Consider the following 17498-nt stretch of genomic DNA (forward strand, 5'->3'; position numbering starts at 1 on the left):
TGCACTTTGAGTGAGCTAACAAGATCTTCAACACTTAACGTATTTAGATCCTTAACTTCCTCAATAGCAGTTACTTTGGGTCTCCATCTTGAAGGCAAGCTTCTCAAAATCTTACTAACATGATCAGAAGCAACATAGCTTTTCTTCAGTATTTGCAATCCAGAAACTAAAGTTTGAAATCTTGAGTACATTTCTTCTATACTCTCATCATCCTTCATTCTGAAAAGTTCATACTGATGAACTAGCATCAAAGCTTTAGCCTCTTTCACCTTCTTGCTGCCTTCAAAGTTTGCACATAGAGAAGCAAACATAGCCTTCGCAGTAGATTTGTCACTCATCTTCATGTATTCGGTGCGAGGTATAGAAGCCACAATGATTCCTCTTATCTTGTGGTGTTTCTTATAAAGCTTCTTCTGAGCAGGAGTATGTATTCTTCTGTCTATAGCAGCTCCTTCTTCATCTAAATCCAGATCATCAACTCCATCTTCCAGTATGTCCCATAGCTCTTCATCCAATCCCATGATAAAGTTGTACATATTTGTTTTCCACCATGAAAACTCTTCTGGATCTCCATTAAACTTTGGAGCTTTTCCAGAGTCTGTTTTCTTGTCAGCAGTATCATAGTCATGCTTGACACTTGTGTATTTTGTAGTAACTGATTCCTCATCTCCAGACATGTTTTTCTAATAGATCTTGAACTGTAACACGGTTAAGTGCTGTGATAACAGAGCATGCTCTGATACCAATTGAAGGTGAAAAACACAAGAAGGGGGGGTTGAATTGTGTTTTCTTTTTCTCTTAAAAAAATACTTCTTCTGATAAAACTTCAGAAGCAGTTTGAGTGCTTCTGATGAAATGATCAGAGTCAGATTGCAGCGGAAAAGAACAGAGCAGAGAAAAGAAAGACAAAGACACAAGCAGTTATCCTGGTTCCTTCCACAACACGGAAGTAGTCCAGTCCCCCTTGCACTTCCAAGGAGATTTCACTATAATAACAAAGATTACAACTGCTCAATACTTTCTAAGTATGAGACTTCACAAAAATGCTCAAGCACACACGCAAGAGTCTTCCAATGCTCAAGCACTAAGCAAGAGACTTCTAATGCTCAAGCACGCAGGCAAGAGACTTCTGATCAAACAAAAATACAGAGAATTGAGTTTGAGTTGAACACTTGATATACAATCAGTGGTGTTCACAATACAATACAATAAAGACTCTAGACTTTGAATTTCTAAGATGTATCAAATCAGTGCAGAAATTCAGTGTGCTTTGTAGAATCAAATTGACAGAGTTTTGGCGCTTTTTAACTTATGTATATCTGTCTTTTATCTTCAAGTCTTCACTCCTTTATATAGAGGTGTGAAAGAGACGTTGAGATAATCAGCACGTCTAAAGAGTCGTTTGAAATCCTTTGATTATCCACCAGTAATCCTTTGCCTGATTTGGGTGTAGTCCTTTGAAGAATAAGCTTCAAATTCATTCCCATCTTGAACGTACAACTTCTGCAGGCATGGCTGTTGTCTTGTCTTGTAGCGTAGACAGAAAACAGAGTAGTGGAGGTAGTGGTTGTACACTTGTACTTTGTCAACTCTATTAACGAGAGACAAGTGCTCAGTGCTATCCATATATCCGTTGATACCTCCCTTTCAATTCTTCGTTCTTCTTGGATAAGACTGAATTGAGAATCAGTTACTTTGAATCTTCAGTTTGATTAAAGGATCAAACGTAGCTTCTGGTGAAGATATTGCTTCTGATGAAAACTTTTGCTTCTGATGACCTTCTGCTTCTGATGATGTCATCACTTCAGAAGCACTTCAGCTTCAGGAGCAGTTTTCTTTAGATGCTCAGAATTTCTTTTTCTTTCCATTGTTCTTCCAAGACCTATTGAAATAACTTGAGTAGCCTTTGGTCCTGTACACTTGAACAATTATTAGTAATAACCAATTGACAATTTTTAATACCTTGTTATCATCAAAACTTAATAAAGTTCATTGTGAAACACATTTTGTTCCAACAAAATTGGCCTCTTATAGTACTGACAATCCCATTTTTTCTCTCACTGATGCGATTATTGTTGCATCGCATCGTCAAGTTGCTCAAAATACTTTCGACCTGCCCTTCAACAAAATTGAAGCACTCAATAACAGGATTTTGGTGAGTTTAGTTTCCTCAATTGGCTTCTTCTTCAATTTTTATTTCCCTTTTCTAATTTAAGGAATCATGCATATCTTATTAGCTACTTCAATTTCAAGTCATAATACTTAAAACTCTTGTTGGTTCAAATCTTTGATAAGAACCACATAGGTTAGGTTAGTTTTGAGATGAAGAATCTGTCTCATTGTGGTGTGGTGAAATTGTTGCAGAAGGACATGTGCGTGGTTACAAAACATTGGGGTATGGAGTGTATCCGATATGAAATAAGTAAGTTTTTAACAGTGTACAAATGATTTCCCTTTATTTTTCACTTGATGGCTTCTAATATTAACTTCTTTTGTGCCTGTTTTTTTTCGTAGAGGATGTCTGTCCTAGACATGCGCAAATGACATTAGAACAATCACATGAAGGTGTGTCAATTTGATATTCCAATTCGTCATATATAACATTAATTGTTTAAGATAGTTTTGATGTCTGTTATGATTGATGTGCTAACTCTTTTTAATTTCAATTTGGTTTTTATATTTAGGAGTTCATATATGTAGATTCTATCTTTGAGATTAATGATTTTCTGCATGGCAAGATGGTGATGAATTATGGATAGAACGATTCTTAATTGTGTACTGACCTGTGTTCGTTCTCTTGTAACCCATGAACATTAATTTGTAACACAACTGGTGAGCTTGTATCATCATGTAACCATGCTATTATCTTTTCCAGATCTGCAACACGAGGATGAGGCCATCGTTGCCAAAGCAAGAGATAAATTTACTTGTGAGGTTCAAGCATTCTTTGCCGAAGTAAGAGCAGAAGCTGGTGAATTTATTTGTGAGGTTAAGGCCATATTTTCTGAAATAAGAGCAGAAGCTAACAAACTTCCTGGTGAGGTTAAGGCCTTATTTGCCGAAGTAAGTGACGAAATAAGAACAGAAGCTAACAAACTTCCTGGTGAGGTTAAGGCCTTATTCACCGAAGTAAGTGACGAAATAAGAACAGAAGCTAACAAACTTCCTGGTGAGGTTAAGGCCTTATTCACCGAAGTAAGTGACGAAATAAGAACAGAAGCTAACAAACTTCCTGGTGAGGTTAAGGCCTTATTTACCGAAGTAAGTGACGAAATAAGAACAGAAGCTAACAAACTTCCTGGTGAGGTTAAGGCCTTATTTACCGAAGTAAGTGACGAAGCAAGAATAGAAGCTGGCGAACTTATTCGCGAGGTTAAGGCTTTCTTTGTTGAAGTAAGAGAAGAAGCTAATAAACTTTTTTGCGACGTTAATACATTGTTTGCCAAAGCAAGGGCAAAAGATAATGAACTTACTCGTGATGATGAGGTTGAAGATATCTATCCTTCATCTCGGCACGTAGCAGCTTCAAAAAAATTAAAGAGAAGGAAACTTGTCAAGTCTAAAGGTAAATCAATTTGATATTCCAATTCTTCAGATGTTTAGGGATAATATTTTACATCATTTAGAACCTTAAAGTTAGTTTTACTACCTTTGTGATATATATCCTTCATCTCGGCATGTTTTGTTTATTGTCCTTGATGATATGGGGTGTTAAACAAAAGAAAGATGAGCCATCTTTACCAAAGTATAATCAGAATGATGAATTTATTGGTGTTGTGCCACATTCCGTAAAAGAGAATGGAGAATATGTGTTCAAGAAGAGATTGTATACTTTACTTTACATGTTTTTTACTGTATTTAAATTAAGATTCTAAGCAGGGGCGGAGCCACCCCCAGCTAGTCTGGGCTCAGCTCCAACTTTCTTTGTAGAAAGCCCAATCATTATTAAAATTTTTACCTTTTCCTTCGGATTTTTGTGTAAATTTCGCAGGAAACACATTTCCTGCAGATTTTGCCAAGAATTTACGTTCCGCAGGAAAGATATATCCGTAGGAAATGTGAACTTATCTGCAGGAAATGTGAAATTATTCGCAGAAAGGAAGTAACGTTTTGCGATAAATTTTTTGCCCAGACTCTATAAAATTCCTGGCTCCGCCACTGATTCTAAGGGATGTTAAAAGATTTACTCTTTTTTTATTATGAAAAGGTCTTTTAAAAGGATCTTTTGTTGGATTGAATAGGGATAGATCGGATAGGGAATATATTTCCATTTTTAGTTGGGGTAGGTGTTGAAGAAAAACCTTCTATACAAACTTATGGTAAAGTATATGAATACTTCTTCATTTGTGGTATTTAATCAACACATTTTATAGCTTAAAAAAGTGTTGTGATATTCAATTAAAATTTTGTCATTTAAAAATGTCATGCTGTATTCATCACTTAAAAAAAAAAGTTTCATGATATTCAAAATAATTTAAATATTGTTTAATAAAATTTTACTATCTCTCTCCTCTCTTCCTCTCTCTTCGCCCTTCTCTCTCACTCTCTCTCCCCATCTCTCTCATCCCTTCTTTGTCACCCTCTCTCTTCCTCTCTCTCTCACTCTCTCCCTTCCTTCCCCCCTCTCTCCCCTCTTGATAACAACCTCTGTTGAGTCGGAATACAACCTCTATAAATCCTTCATAATAAATGACGTGGCTTAGGAGATGCACAACCGCTTCTAACATCATTACCCCTCAATATGGAATTATTCAAAGTTTATTCAAGAGAATTCTTACATTATCACTAATTCTTTTTTATTTTAGGGAAAATTACCCTCATCTCGTCTGAAGTTATCTTAAATAACATTAAACACTCCTTCCTTTTAGTTTTCAACTAAACATAAACCTTTTTAATTTTTATTAAAAGGGACAAATACCTTCCTACAATTAACACCGTTAGAACACTGTTAATTGTGTGTATTTAACACCTTCCACTTTCATTCATTCTCTCATATCGTTTGCAATTGTAAAATATTTAATTTTTTTCTCTTTCATTCACTTGTCCCCTATCAAATTCTTGGGTAGATTGTTCATCAACAATTTCAAAGTTTGAACCTTTATTATCAATTCATCCTCATATGTCAAATCCAACATGTGAATCTCATTGTGTGCCTTTTGTTAATTGTTGTATCATCCATTGAAACTTCGAGTTATTGGCTAACAATGAACATGGATAGATTGAATGCACAATTTTTGTTCCATTGTGGTTTTTTGGAACCGGTGGTCTTTGGCTTTGTGTTCCAATGGCAAAGAAGCCTAAATTATGGGGAGTTCATGTGGTTTCTTTGCTACCTTTATATATTGTTATTATTATACTTCTATATTTCTTCTTGGATCAATTGATAAAGAATCATATATAAGGTTTGTTGTTTGAACTGAGCTTCTCTTTGATATTATGTGTTATTGGAGTTACATGCTTTATATGACACTCAAAAAAGTTTAATCAGAGTAAACATAGTAGTAGTTTTGATCAGGAGGTAACAGGTTGCTATTGAGAACGATTCTATTGAAGTTACATACTTCATATGTCACGGAAACGTTGAAGATGAATAAGAGTCAAAGGTTAAGTAACATATAATTAACGTTTATCCAGCAGTGTTAATTATAATGAAGGTATTTGTCACTTTTAATAAAATTTAATGGAGGTTTATGTTTAGTTGAAAACTAGAATTTTTTTTTTTCTTGGGAGGATGAAAGTAAAATTTGCTTATAATTAGAAACATTTTTTTGAAGGGATGTAATTAGAAACATAGGGAGTATAATTTAGTACCAAAGAATTATGGTTATATTCTCTCCGTCCTAAATTGTATGTCGTTTTGGAAAAAAACTATCCTAAATTGCATAATTGTATAATTATATAATTACTCTAATATTTTAAAATTATATAATTATAATTGAATATATAAATTATTGTTAAAATTTAATGATATAGATTTATCGTTGAGACCTAATTAATAATTGTTTTGAGGTGCTGAATTGGAGAGATTGAATGCTTATTTAGTATTAATTATAAAACGAATGACGTGTACCTGATCCCACAAACCAACACGAGTCTTTTCAACGTGTTTTGTCCTCACTCGCATGCTTACCGGGAAACTTCCCGGTAGGTCACCCATCCCAAAATTGCTCAAAGTCAAGCACGCTTAACTATGAAGTTCTTATGAAATGAGCTACCGAAAAGAAGATGCATCTTGTTGATATATGTAGTACCAAACAATTTTAATAAGCCTTCCTTCAACCATGCAGTCCCATACTTGTACGGTCTCAGGATCCCTCTCATTCCGATGTGATTCAGTCTTACCTAGAAGCATGCCAGGAGCCGGACCACTCCCCGCCCTCATCAGCCTCGAGCGTTACATGCCCACCAAGCGGAGGCGTTACATGTACAGTCAAGATGTGTTTAAGCATCCAAATCGGGTGCTGCATCATGGATGGTCTAAATAGTTTATGTGATTTTAACTCAGTTAACAAGGACATTGTATAATATATGTAAGAGTAGACATCTTATTTATTCACCTTAAAAGATAAATTTTTAGTCACCAAATTATTAAAAAAAAGATACAAAAACTACAACATTGTGTGTTGTTTGATTTCTAAGAACAAAAACTACAACATTGCCTGTAAAAATAAGAGAAATGCTAAAGAGTGTCCTTAAGACATTTGTTAAGAAGACAAAATTAGAAATGTTGTACTGGAAAATGGTGAAAAGTGATAGATTTGACTTTTAAAAAGTTAAAAAATTGTTGAATTCAATGCGAACTTATCATTTTTGGTTTCCTTAACTTGTACCTAAGGGCACTGGTTAGCATAACCCTAAAAATAAAGGAAAATGCTAACGAATTTATTAAGGACACTCACTTTAGATAGTAAGTTTTTATGAAAGTTTGAGCATTTAATGCATCGAAAATTGAAGGATTAAGTTTTTTAAATAATTATTTTCTTAATTAAGAATCCTTAAAGAGTATCCTAGGACACTCGTTAGTAAAATCCAAAAATAAATAGCCCTAAGTTTAAGTTTATGTCCTCCTATTTCTTTTCCGTTTTTAAATAAATTTCCTAAATTTATTTTACATAAAAATGAATATAATTAACTTTTATTAAAAAATAATATTTGAATTTTTGTTATAAAAGTTTGAAGCATTGTTGAGTCGGTTTAGACTTTAGACTTTTGACCTAGTGTAACACACTCCACACACCGCCTTATTAGTCTTTCACATTATCACTCCCTTCCTTCCCTTCATTCATCTTCACATCACACTTCCAAAAACCCAAAACCCTCGACAAATTTATTTTTCTTCTTCCTTTCCCTCACGAATCGTCATACTCAAATCTAAGGTATTCAATTCTATCCTATTAGTTCATTCTTCATTATAAACATTCATATTAGGGTTTCGTTTCTTAACCTAATTCTCACTCTCTCTCTCTCTCTGCAAATTAGGGTTTCCATCAATGGCGCATCTCGGTGGTGGCGCTGAAGCCCACGCACGTTTCAAACAATACGAATACCGTGCAAATTCCAGTCTAGTTCTCACTACCGATTCACGTCCCCGCGACACTCACGAACCCACCGGAGAACCCGAATCTCTCTGGGGAAGAATTGATGCTAAAAATTTCGGTGACCGTGTTTCCCATGACCGGCCACCGGAGTTAACCGAGAAACTAAACGCTGCGAAGAAAAAGAAAAAAGATCGAGAAAAGGATCGGGATCCGTTAGATTCTGGTTCGGGTCAAAGGCGGAATAAGAGAAGGAGGATGATGGAGGAGAGTGTGCTTACTGCTACTGATGACGGTGTTTATCAGCCGAAGACGAAGGAGACAAGAGCAGCTTATGAAGCTATGTTGAGTGTGATTCAGCAACAGCTTGGTGGTCAGCCGTTGAGTATAGTGAGTGGTGCAGCGGATGAGATTTTGGCTGTTTTGAAGAATGATACTTTGAAGAATGTTGATAAGAAGAAGGATATTGAGAAGTTGTTGAACACGATACCGAATCAGGTTTTTGATCAGCTTGTGAGTATTGGGAAGTTGATAACTGATTTTCAGGAGGTTGGGGAGGTTGGTGGTGGTGGTGGTGGTGGTGGTGAGGTAGATGGTGGGTTGGATGATGATGTTGGTGTGGCGGTTGAGTTTGAGGAGAACGAGGATGATGAGGATGAGGAGAGTGATCTTGATGTGGTGCAGGAGGATGAAGAGGATGAGGATGATGTTGTTGAAGGGAATGGGTCTGGTGGTATGCAGATGGGTGGGATTGATGATGAGGATATGGAGGATGCGAATGAAGGGATGAATTTGAATGTGCAGGATATTGATGCTTATTGGTTGCAGAGGAAGATTTCACATGCTTATGAGCAGCTAATTGATCCGGATCAATGTCAGAAGCTTGCTGGGGAAGTGTTGAAGATTTTGGCCGATCCGGATGATAGGGAGGTGGAGAATAAGCTGCTGTTTCATCTGGAGTATGATAAGTTTAGTCTTATTAAGTTTTTGTTGCGAAATAGGCTGAAAATTTTGTGGTGTACTCGTTTGGCGAGGGCACAAGATCAGGAAGAGAGAGAGACGATTGAGGAAGAGATGAAGGAGTCTGATTTGTTGCAGCCGATTTTGGAGCAGTTGCATGCTACTAGGGCGTCTGCTAAGGAGAGACAAAAGAACTTGGAGAAGAGTATAAGAGAAGAGGCCAGAAGGTTGAAAGATGATACTGTTGGAGATGGGGATAAGGAGAGAGATAGGGATAGAGATAGGATCAGGAGGGGTGCGGGTGATAGAGATGGGGAGAGTGGCTGGTTGAAGGGTCAGCGTCAGATGCTTGATTTAGATAACCTCACTTTTGAACAAGGTGGGTTATTTATGGCAAAGAAAAAATGTGACCTTCCTGATGGGTCTTATAGGCATCTCGAAAAAGGTTATGAAGAGATTCATGTTCCAGCATTGAAGGCTAAACCCCTTGATCCTAATGAGAAGCTTTTGAAGATTTCCGCCATGCCTGATTGGGCACAACCGGCTTTCAAAGGAATGACACAGTTGAATAGAGTTCAGAGCAAGGTTTATGAAACTGCTCTCTTCAAACCTGATAATTTGTTGCTTTGTGCCCCTACCGGTGCTGGAAAAACGAATGTTGCTGTTCTTACTATCCTTCAACAGATTGCGCGGCATAGGAATACCGATGATGGTTCTATTGACCACAGTGCATATAAAATTGTATATGTTGCACCAATGAAAGCTCTTGTGGCGGAGGTTGTTGGGAATTTGTCTAATCGGTTGCAGGACTATAATGTTACGGTTAGGGAGCTTAGTGGAGACCAGTCACTAACCAGGCAGCAGATCGAAGAGACTCAAATTATTGTGACAACTCCTGAGAAGTGGGATATTATCACCCGAAAGTCGGGAGATCGAACTTATACGCAGCTTGTGAAGCTTGTCATCATTGATGAAATTCATCTCCTTCATGATAACAGAGGGCCTGTTCTTGAAAGTATTGTTGCTAGAACAGTTAGGCAGATTGAAACATCTAAGGATTATATTCGTTTGGTGGGATTGTCGGCTACTCTCCCTAATTATGAAGATGTGGCACTGTTCCTGCGTGTTGATCTGAACAAGGGTTTATTTTATTTTGATAACAGTTATAGACCTGTTCCTCTTTCTCAGCAGTATATTGGAATCACAATAAAGAAGCCTCTTCAGAGGTTCCAGTTGATGAATGATATCTGTTACCGAAAGGTTCTGGATGTAGCTGGTAAGCATCAGGTTCTTATCTTTGTACATTCAAGGAAAGAGACTGCTAAAACTGCTAGAGCCATCAGAGATGCTGCACTCGCAGATGATACTCTTGGTAGGTTCCTTAAAGAAGATAGTGCAAGCCGTGAGATTCTTCATACTCATACTGATCTTGTGAAGAGTAGTGACCTTAAAGATCTTCTGCCGTATGGTTTTGCTATTCATCATGCTGGTATGACGAGGACAGATCGCCAACTTGTTGAGGATCTGTTCGCTGATGGACATGCTCAAGTTTTGGTATCCACTGCCACCCTTGCATGGGGTGTGAATCTTCCAGCTCACACTGTTATAATTAAAGGGACACAGATTTATAATCCCGAAAAGGGGGCCTGGACTGAACTGAGTCCACTTGACGTTATGCAGATGTTGGGTCGTGCCGGAAGGCCTCAATATGACTCTTATGGTGAGGGAATTATTCTTACGGGCCACAGTGAGTTGCAATATTACCTCTCTCTAATGAACCAACAACTTCCCATCGAGAGCCAGTTTATTTCCAAGCTGGCTGATCAGCTGAATGCAGAGATTGTTCTCGGTACAGTTCAGAATGCAAAGGAAGCCTGTCATTGGATTGGATACACGTACCTGTATGTTCGCATGTTGAGGAATCCGTCTCTTTACGGGTTAGCACCAGATGTCCTATCCAGAGATATAACATTGGAGGAAAGGAGGGCTGATTTGGTAAGCATCTCAGTTTTAATTTATCATTCAGTTTTTATTACCTGATTCCTGTGTCATTATTTGGTTTTTTTTTTACTAGGTTCCTTTATGTCAATGATTGTTGTTGTCCTTACTTTGGTTTATGTAGAGTTGCATGTGAAGGGAACCAATTCTTCATTGCTTTGAGAATTACCTGCTTTAGTTTTGGTTTATTTACTAGGGGTTCCTATTTGGTATCATATGATTTACGTAGAATTGCATGAAAACGGAACCAAATCTTCTTGGACTTTGGTAAGGCATAGGCTCTTTAACTTTTTTTGAAGTTTGCCTTTTCTCCTTTAAATATTTAAGACACAGGGCTTTAACTTTTTTTGATCTTCTCCTCTTGAAGTCTGAACTAAACCAATTCCTGTGTCTTTTTTTGGTGTTTTGATTTATGAATGTCTCGTGAGATTTGAGTGTTATATTTAATTTTATATTAAATATAAGTTTTTTTTTTTGTTGAGAAATTTATAAGTTTGTTTATACTTTATAGTATTATTCATGTAATTTGTCCAAAAAATAATCAAATATCGGTGACCACTTTTTGTCATACCGCTATACGCTATCCCGCTATCCCATTTTTGGGGTTGGCCGCTACGCACTGCTAGCCGATATTGACTACCATGGTATTAATACAACACTCTTTAACTGCTATTGAAGTTTGATTTTTGTCCTCTGAACTTTTATTTTTGCACAAGCAAAACTTCTCTGAACTAAACCAATTCCCGTATCATTATTTGCTTTTTTTTTTCTTTTCCCTTGGTTGCAATTCCTTTCTGTTGGTGATTGTTGTTACCATTGGTTTGATTTGTGTATAGTGCATGAGAAGGGAACCAGATCTTCATGTCTTTGAGAATTACCCACTTTTTTTGGTTTATTTACTAGGTTCCTTTTTTGTAGTGTCTGTTCTTGTCATTGGTATAATTACTGGACACAATAACCTTTGAGATAGGACCTCCTTGACCTCCAATTACGTGGAGCTCGTCAATGATGATGAAAAGACTATGTTCCTTTTCTTTAGTCTGTTCTTGTCATCATTAGTAGTATAATTACTAGGTTCCGTTTTGGTAGTGTCTGTTCTTGTATTGGTGTAGTTTATAGAATTGCTTGAAAAGGGAACCAAATCTTTGTGGACAATAGTAAGACATGGGCACTTTATCTTTTTTTGATGTTTGATTTTTCTCCTTTGAATATCTTTTAGATGAATGTCATATGATATTCGATGCACATCTTTGTTCCTTGCATTCAACTGTTTGGCTGAAGGTCTAAAGAAAGGGGCGATGATTACAATGAGAGAGGCCTTTAGTGGGAAATACCCTTTTTATCGACCCTAATTTCTATCAATATTCCCAAAAAAAAAAAAAAAAAATACTAAGGTCAGAAGTTGAAGTGCCGCCTCTGTACCCTTTTTCAACAAAAGGGTCTTGGTTTGGTATCTCAGTTTCTGTCTTCTTCTTTTCCTCTTTCTCTTTCTCTTACAGTCCCTCCAAATTGGATTGGTGTTTTTTCCCACTGTGATAGATCTATCAAAATTTACACTTGATATGAGCCCCTCAACCTTCTCATTTTCCATTCATGATTATTTAACTTATTTTTTTTTAAAATTAGTTTTGTTCAGAGTTGTAGTTTTTGTTTTTTGCACTGATCTTGTTTGGATGGGAAACATTTTTGTTGTCTTCGAGAATTTTTCACCTTTTTTGGTTTATTTACTAGGTTTGCTTTTTGTAGTCTGTTCTTGCATTGGTATAATTACTGGACACAGCAACCTATAAAATAGGACCTCCTTGACCTCCAAATTCCAATTATGTGGAGCTCATCAATGATGAAAAGACTAGGTTCCTTTTCTGTAGTCTGTTCTTGTCATCATTAGTAGTATAATTACTAGGTTCTGTTTTGGCAGTGTCTGTTCTTGTATTGGTATAGTTTACGTAGAATTGCATGAAAAGGGAACCAAATCTTTGTGGATTCAAACACAGGCTCTTTAGCTTTTTTTGATGTTTAATTTTTCTCCTTTGAATATTTCATTAGATGAATGTCAAATGATATTCGATGCATATCTTTTTTGGATATCTATTGGTTATTCACACTGTCTTGTGTATTATCAAATTTATTGTCTAACATTGATCTATTTTAATTTTGCAGATTCATACGGCTGCAACCATCTTAGATAGAAATAATTTGGTGAAGTATGATAGGAAGAGTGGATATTTTCAGGTTACCGACTTGGGTCGTATTGCAAGTTACTATTATATAACCCATGGAACCATATCCACATATAATGAACATTTGAAGCCTACAATGGGAGACATAGAACTTTGTCGATTGTTCTCATTGAGCGAAGAATTCAAGTATGTTACAGTAAGGCAGGATGAGAAGATGGAGCTAGCAAAGCTCTTGGATCGTGTTCCCATCCCCATCAAGGAAAGTTTGGAAGAGCCAAGTGCCAAAATCAATGTTTTACTGCAAGCATACATTTCACAATTAAAGCTTGAAGGGCTCTCAATGACATCCGATATGGTTTTTATAACCCAGGTTTGTTTCTTACCTTTGAGAAGTTATTTGAAGTGGCATTATATTTCTTTTATGTCTCTGTTTCTTTCCTCTGAGAAGTTATTAGAAGTAGTATTATATTTCTTTTTATGACTCTGTTTCTTACCTTTGAGAAGTTATTGGAAATGGTATTATATTTTTTTATGATTGTTTCTTACCTTTGAGAGTTCATTCGAAGTGGTGTTCCTCTTATATTACTTTTCGCTGATTCATGTATTATGTTTCTCTTTCAGAGTGCTGGACGCCTTCTGCGGGCTCTTTTTGAGATTGTCCTAAAACGTGGCTGGGCACAATTGGCTGAGAAGGCTCTGAACTTATGCAAGATGGTGACCAAGAGGATGTGGAGTGTCCAAACTCCTCTTCGTCAGTTCAATGGAATTCCAAGTGATGTATTAACAAAATTGGAGAAGAAGGATTTGGCTTGGGAAAGGTATTACGACCTATCATCACAAGAGATAGGTGAACTTATCCGTGCTCCGAAGATGGGGAGGACCCTTCATAGATTTATCCATCAATTTCCAAAACTGAACCTTGCAGCACATGTGCAGCCAATTACTCGCACAGTTTTGGGGGTTGAGCTCACAATAACTCCAGATTTTGCATGGGATGACAGAATGCATGGATATGTTGAGCCGTTCTGGGTGATTGTGGAGGATAATGATGGTGAATATATCCTTCATCATGAGTATTTTTTGCTGAAAAAACAGTACATTGAGGAGGACCACACTTTGAATTTTACAGTGCCGATATACGAGCCTCTTCCTCCTCAATACTTCATCCGTGTTGTTTCTGATAAATGGCTTGGATCCCAAACTGTTCTGCCTGTTTCTTTCAGGCATCTAATTTTACCTGAAAAGTATCCTCCGCCTACTGAACTATTGGATCTGCAACCACTTCCAGTTACTGCCTTAAGAAATCCATCATATGAAGCTCTTTATCAGGATTTTAAGCATTTCAACCCAGTACAGACACAAGTCTTCACAGTGCTATATAATTCTGATGACAATGTCCTAGTTGCTGCTCCAACTGGGAGTGGCAAGACTATATGTGCAGAATTTGCAATTTTGAGGAACCATCAAAAATTGCCGGATAGTGTCATGCGCGTTGTTTATATTGCACCCGTTGAAGCTCTTGCCAAGGAAAGGTATCGTGATTGGGAGAAAAAATTCGGGGGTGGTCTTAAGTTGAAGGTAGTGGAGTTAACCGGAGAAACCGCTACTGATCTGAAACTGCTTGAGAAAGGTCAGGTTATTATTAGTACTCCAGAGAAGTGGGATGCTTTATCCCGCCGCTGGAAACAGAGGAAACATGTTCAACAAGTTAGTCTTTTCATCATTGATGAACTTCACTTAATTGGAGGCCAGGGAGGCCCTGTTTTGGAGGTTATTGTTTCCAGGATGAGGTATATTTCTAGTCAGCTTGAAAATAAGATTCGCATTGTGGCTTTGTCAACTTCACTCGCAAATGCAAAGGATCTTGGAGAATGGATTGGAGCTACCTCTCATGGGCTTTTCAATTTCCCCCCTGGTGTTCGTCCAGTGCCATTGGAAATACATATTCAGGGTGTAGATATTGCCAACTTTGAGGCTAGGATGCAGGCCATGACCAAACCAACTTACACTTCTATTGCTCAACATGCCAAGAACAAGAAACCTGCTATTGTTTTTGTACCAACTAGAAAGCATGTTCGACTGACAGCTGTGGATTTGATTACATACTCAGGTGCAGATAGTGGTGAGAAACCTTTTTTGCTGCGGTCCTTAGAAGAGCTTGAACCTTTTATTAACAAGATTAGTGATGAAATGTTAAAGGTCACTTTACGTGAAGGTGTTGGCTACTTGCACGAGGGCTTGAACAGTCTCGATCATGACATTGTTGCACAATTATTTGAGGCTGGATGGATTCAGGTCTGCGTTTTAAGCAGTTCCATGTGCTGGGGAGTGACATTGTCGGCTCATTTGGTAGTTGTGATGGGCACACAATATTATGATGGGAGAGAGAATGCCCAGACAGATTACCCTGTTACTGATTTGCTGCAAATGATGGGTCATGCCAGCCGTCCTTTAGTAGACAATTCTGGAAAATGTGTCATCTTATGCCACGCACCTCGCAAAGAGTACTACAAGAAGTTTCTGTATGAAGCATTCCCAGTTGAAAGCCATCTTCATCACTTCTTGCACGACAACTTGAATGCTGAAATTGTTGCTGGGATTATTGAAAACAAGCAAGATGCTGTTGATTATCTTACATGGACATTCATGTACAGGAGGCTCACACAGAATCCCAACTATTACAATTTACAAGGAGTAAGTCACAGACATCTTTCTGACCACCTCTCAGAGATGGTGGAAAATACATTGAGCGACTTAGAAGCAAGCAAGTGTGTTTCTATTGAGGATGATATGGACCTTTCTCCTCTAAACCTTGGAATGATAGCTTCATATTATTACATCAGTTACACAACAATCGAAAGGTTTTCATCATCGTTGACTTCAAAAACAAAAATGAAGGGTTTGTTGGAGGTTCTGTCATCTGCATCAGAGTATGCTCACCTTCCAATACGACCTGGGGAAGAAGAGGTGGTTCGTAGGTTAATCAACCACCAAAGGTTTTCCTTTGAAAACCCAAAAGTCACGGATCCTCATGTGAAGGCTAATGCCTTGCTGCAGGCCCATTTCTCTAGGCAATCTGTTGGTGGGAATCTATCATTGGACCAGAGGGAGGTACTGCTTTCTGCAAACAGGCTTCTGCAGGCAATGGTTGATGTAATATCGAGCAACGGTTGGCTGAGCATGGCTCTTCTTGCCATGGAGGTAAGCCAAATGGTAACCCAAGGAATGTGGGAGCGAGATTCTATGCTGCTACAGCTTCCACACTTCACAAAGGATTTAGCTAAGAAATGCCAGGAGAACCCAGGGAGGAGTATAGAAACGGTATTTGATTTATTAGAGATGGAAGATGATGAGAGACGGGAATTGTTGAACATGACAGATTCTCAGCTTTTGGATATTGCTCGGTTTTGCAACCGTTTTCCTAATATTGATCTGTCATACGAGATCCTGGACAACGACAATGTGCGAGCTGGGGATGATATAACACTACAGGTCACTCTTGAGCGGGATCTTGAAGGTAAAACAGAAGTAGGACCTGTTGATGCTCCTAGGTATCCGAAAGCCAAGGAAGAAGGGTGGTGGCTTGTTGTTGGTGATACCAAAACCAACATGCTGCTTGCAATTAAAAGGGTGTCGCTGCAGCGGAAGTTGAAAGCCAAACTGGAGTTTGCTGCACCTGCTGATGCTGGAAAGAAATCCTATGTCCTCTACTTCATGTGCGATTCTTACATGGGTTGTGATCAGGAGTATGGTTTCACTCTTGATGTTAAGGAAGCAGATGGCGGTGAAGATGAATGAAAAAGTAATTTTTCTAATTCTTTTATTTCTAATTTTCGTTGGCTAGATCCAGCAATATATTAATGTTTAGTGCTTTTGGTAGCATATACTAGTGTGTTCAATTTATCTATTTTTCTGACAGCTACAATGTTTTATTTTAAATTACATTATGCTTGCTGGTTCTGGAGTTAATGAGATTTTTGTCCTTTACAGTTTCATGAAATCTGCAAATGAGGGGAGGATAATACTTCCATACTGAGTTTTTATTTTGTTCTGGTAAACACTATGCTTATGCTTAATTAAATTAAAAATATACCTGGTTATACCTAGAGTTTTGAGTGCTAATTACAGGCTTTCCGTAACATTATTGCAGGTAAGGAAGTAATTGCGTCTAGAAGGAGTTCAAGGATGTAACACTGCAAGCGGATTGTGGAAATTTGTAATCTTTGAGTACTAATACATTAGGAAATGAAATGCAATAGTTTGAATATTGGAACAATGGAGCCTTTATGTTAATTTTCTTTAGGATTAATGGTGTCATTCAATGACCCAAGCCTTAATTTCCAATTTGGGATCCTGGAGAACTCTATGTCTTCATACATGCTTTTATATGGTTGTGGAGACCTGCTGAATTTAGCTAATACTGTAGCTTGTACAGATGTTTGTATTGCAGCTTGGTTATCCAAGTTTATTTCCCCTATTTGATATATGACACTATGCTTAGAGCCGTGACTTAGTAAGGAATGCGTTCGAGGTTAGGTATTTTTTTAATACGTCCATACTAAGTGTTAGGGTTGTGCTATTAAATAGTGGTAGCAATTCTTGTCTTTTGAAAAGAAAAACAATTAAAATATGTAGTTACATAGTAAAATTTAATATTTTATAAAAATTATTATTTTAATTATATTTATTTGATATTTGTGTATGAGAATGTGATGTGGAATTGTATTTTTTTTTTGTTGTTATTATGATTTGTATGCTTTTGCGATGTTGGAAAAGTTATGTTACATTTTTGATAAATTAAAGAAAGGGAAAAGATGGAAATGTG

General features: G+C 37.4%; 1 protein-coding gene across 2 annotated transcripts; it reads left to right on the forward strand.

Moving 5' to 3' along the window:
• The first annotated feature begins 7202 nt into the window (after positions 1-7202).
• Positions 7203-17190, forward strand: LOC11423909 (DExH-box ATP-dependent RNA helicase DExH12). 2 transcript variants are annotated; one of them, XM_024776287.1, is made up of 6 exons: positions 7203-7376; positions 7480-10490; positions 12654-13043; positions 13295-16475; positions 16664-16726; positions 16824-17190. In XM_024776287.1, the coding sequence occupies exons 2-4, from the start codon at positions 7491-7493 to the stop codon at positions 16469-16471; spliced, it is 6567 nt and encodes a 2188-aa protein (XP_024632055.1). In that variant the 5' UTR covers positions 7203-7376; positions 7480-7490; the 3' UTR covers positions 16472-16475; positions 16664-16726; positions 16824-17190. The 2 variants fall into 2 exon arrangements, with proteins under 2 accessions (XP_024632055.1, XP_003595992.2); XM_003595944.3 differs by having other exon boundaries at positions 7203-10490.
• The last annotated feature ends 308 nt before the right edge of the window (positions 17191-17498 follow it).

The sequence above is a fragment of the Medicago truncatula genome, chromosome 2, assembly GCF_003473485.1.
Source record: "Medicago truncatula cultivar Jemalong A17 chromosome 2, MtrunA17r5.0-ANR, whole genome shotgun sequence".
NCBI lineage: Eukaryota > Viridiplantae > Streptophyta > Magnoliopsida > Fabales > Fabaceae > Medicago > Medicago truncatula.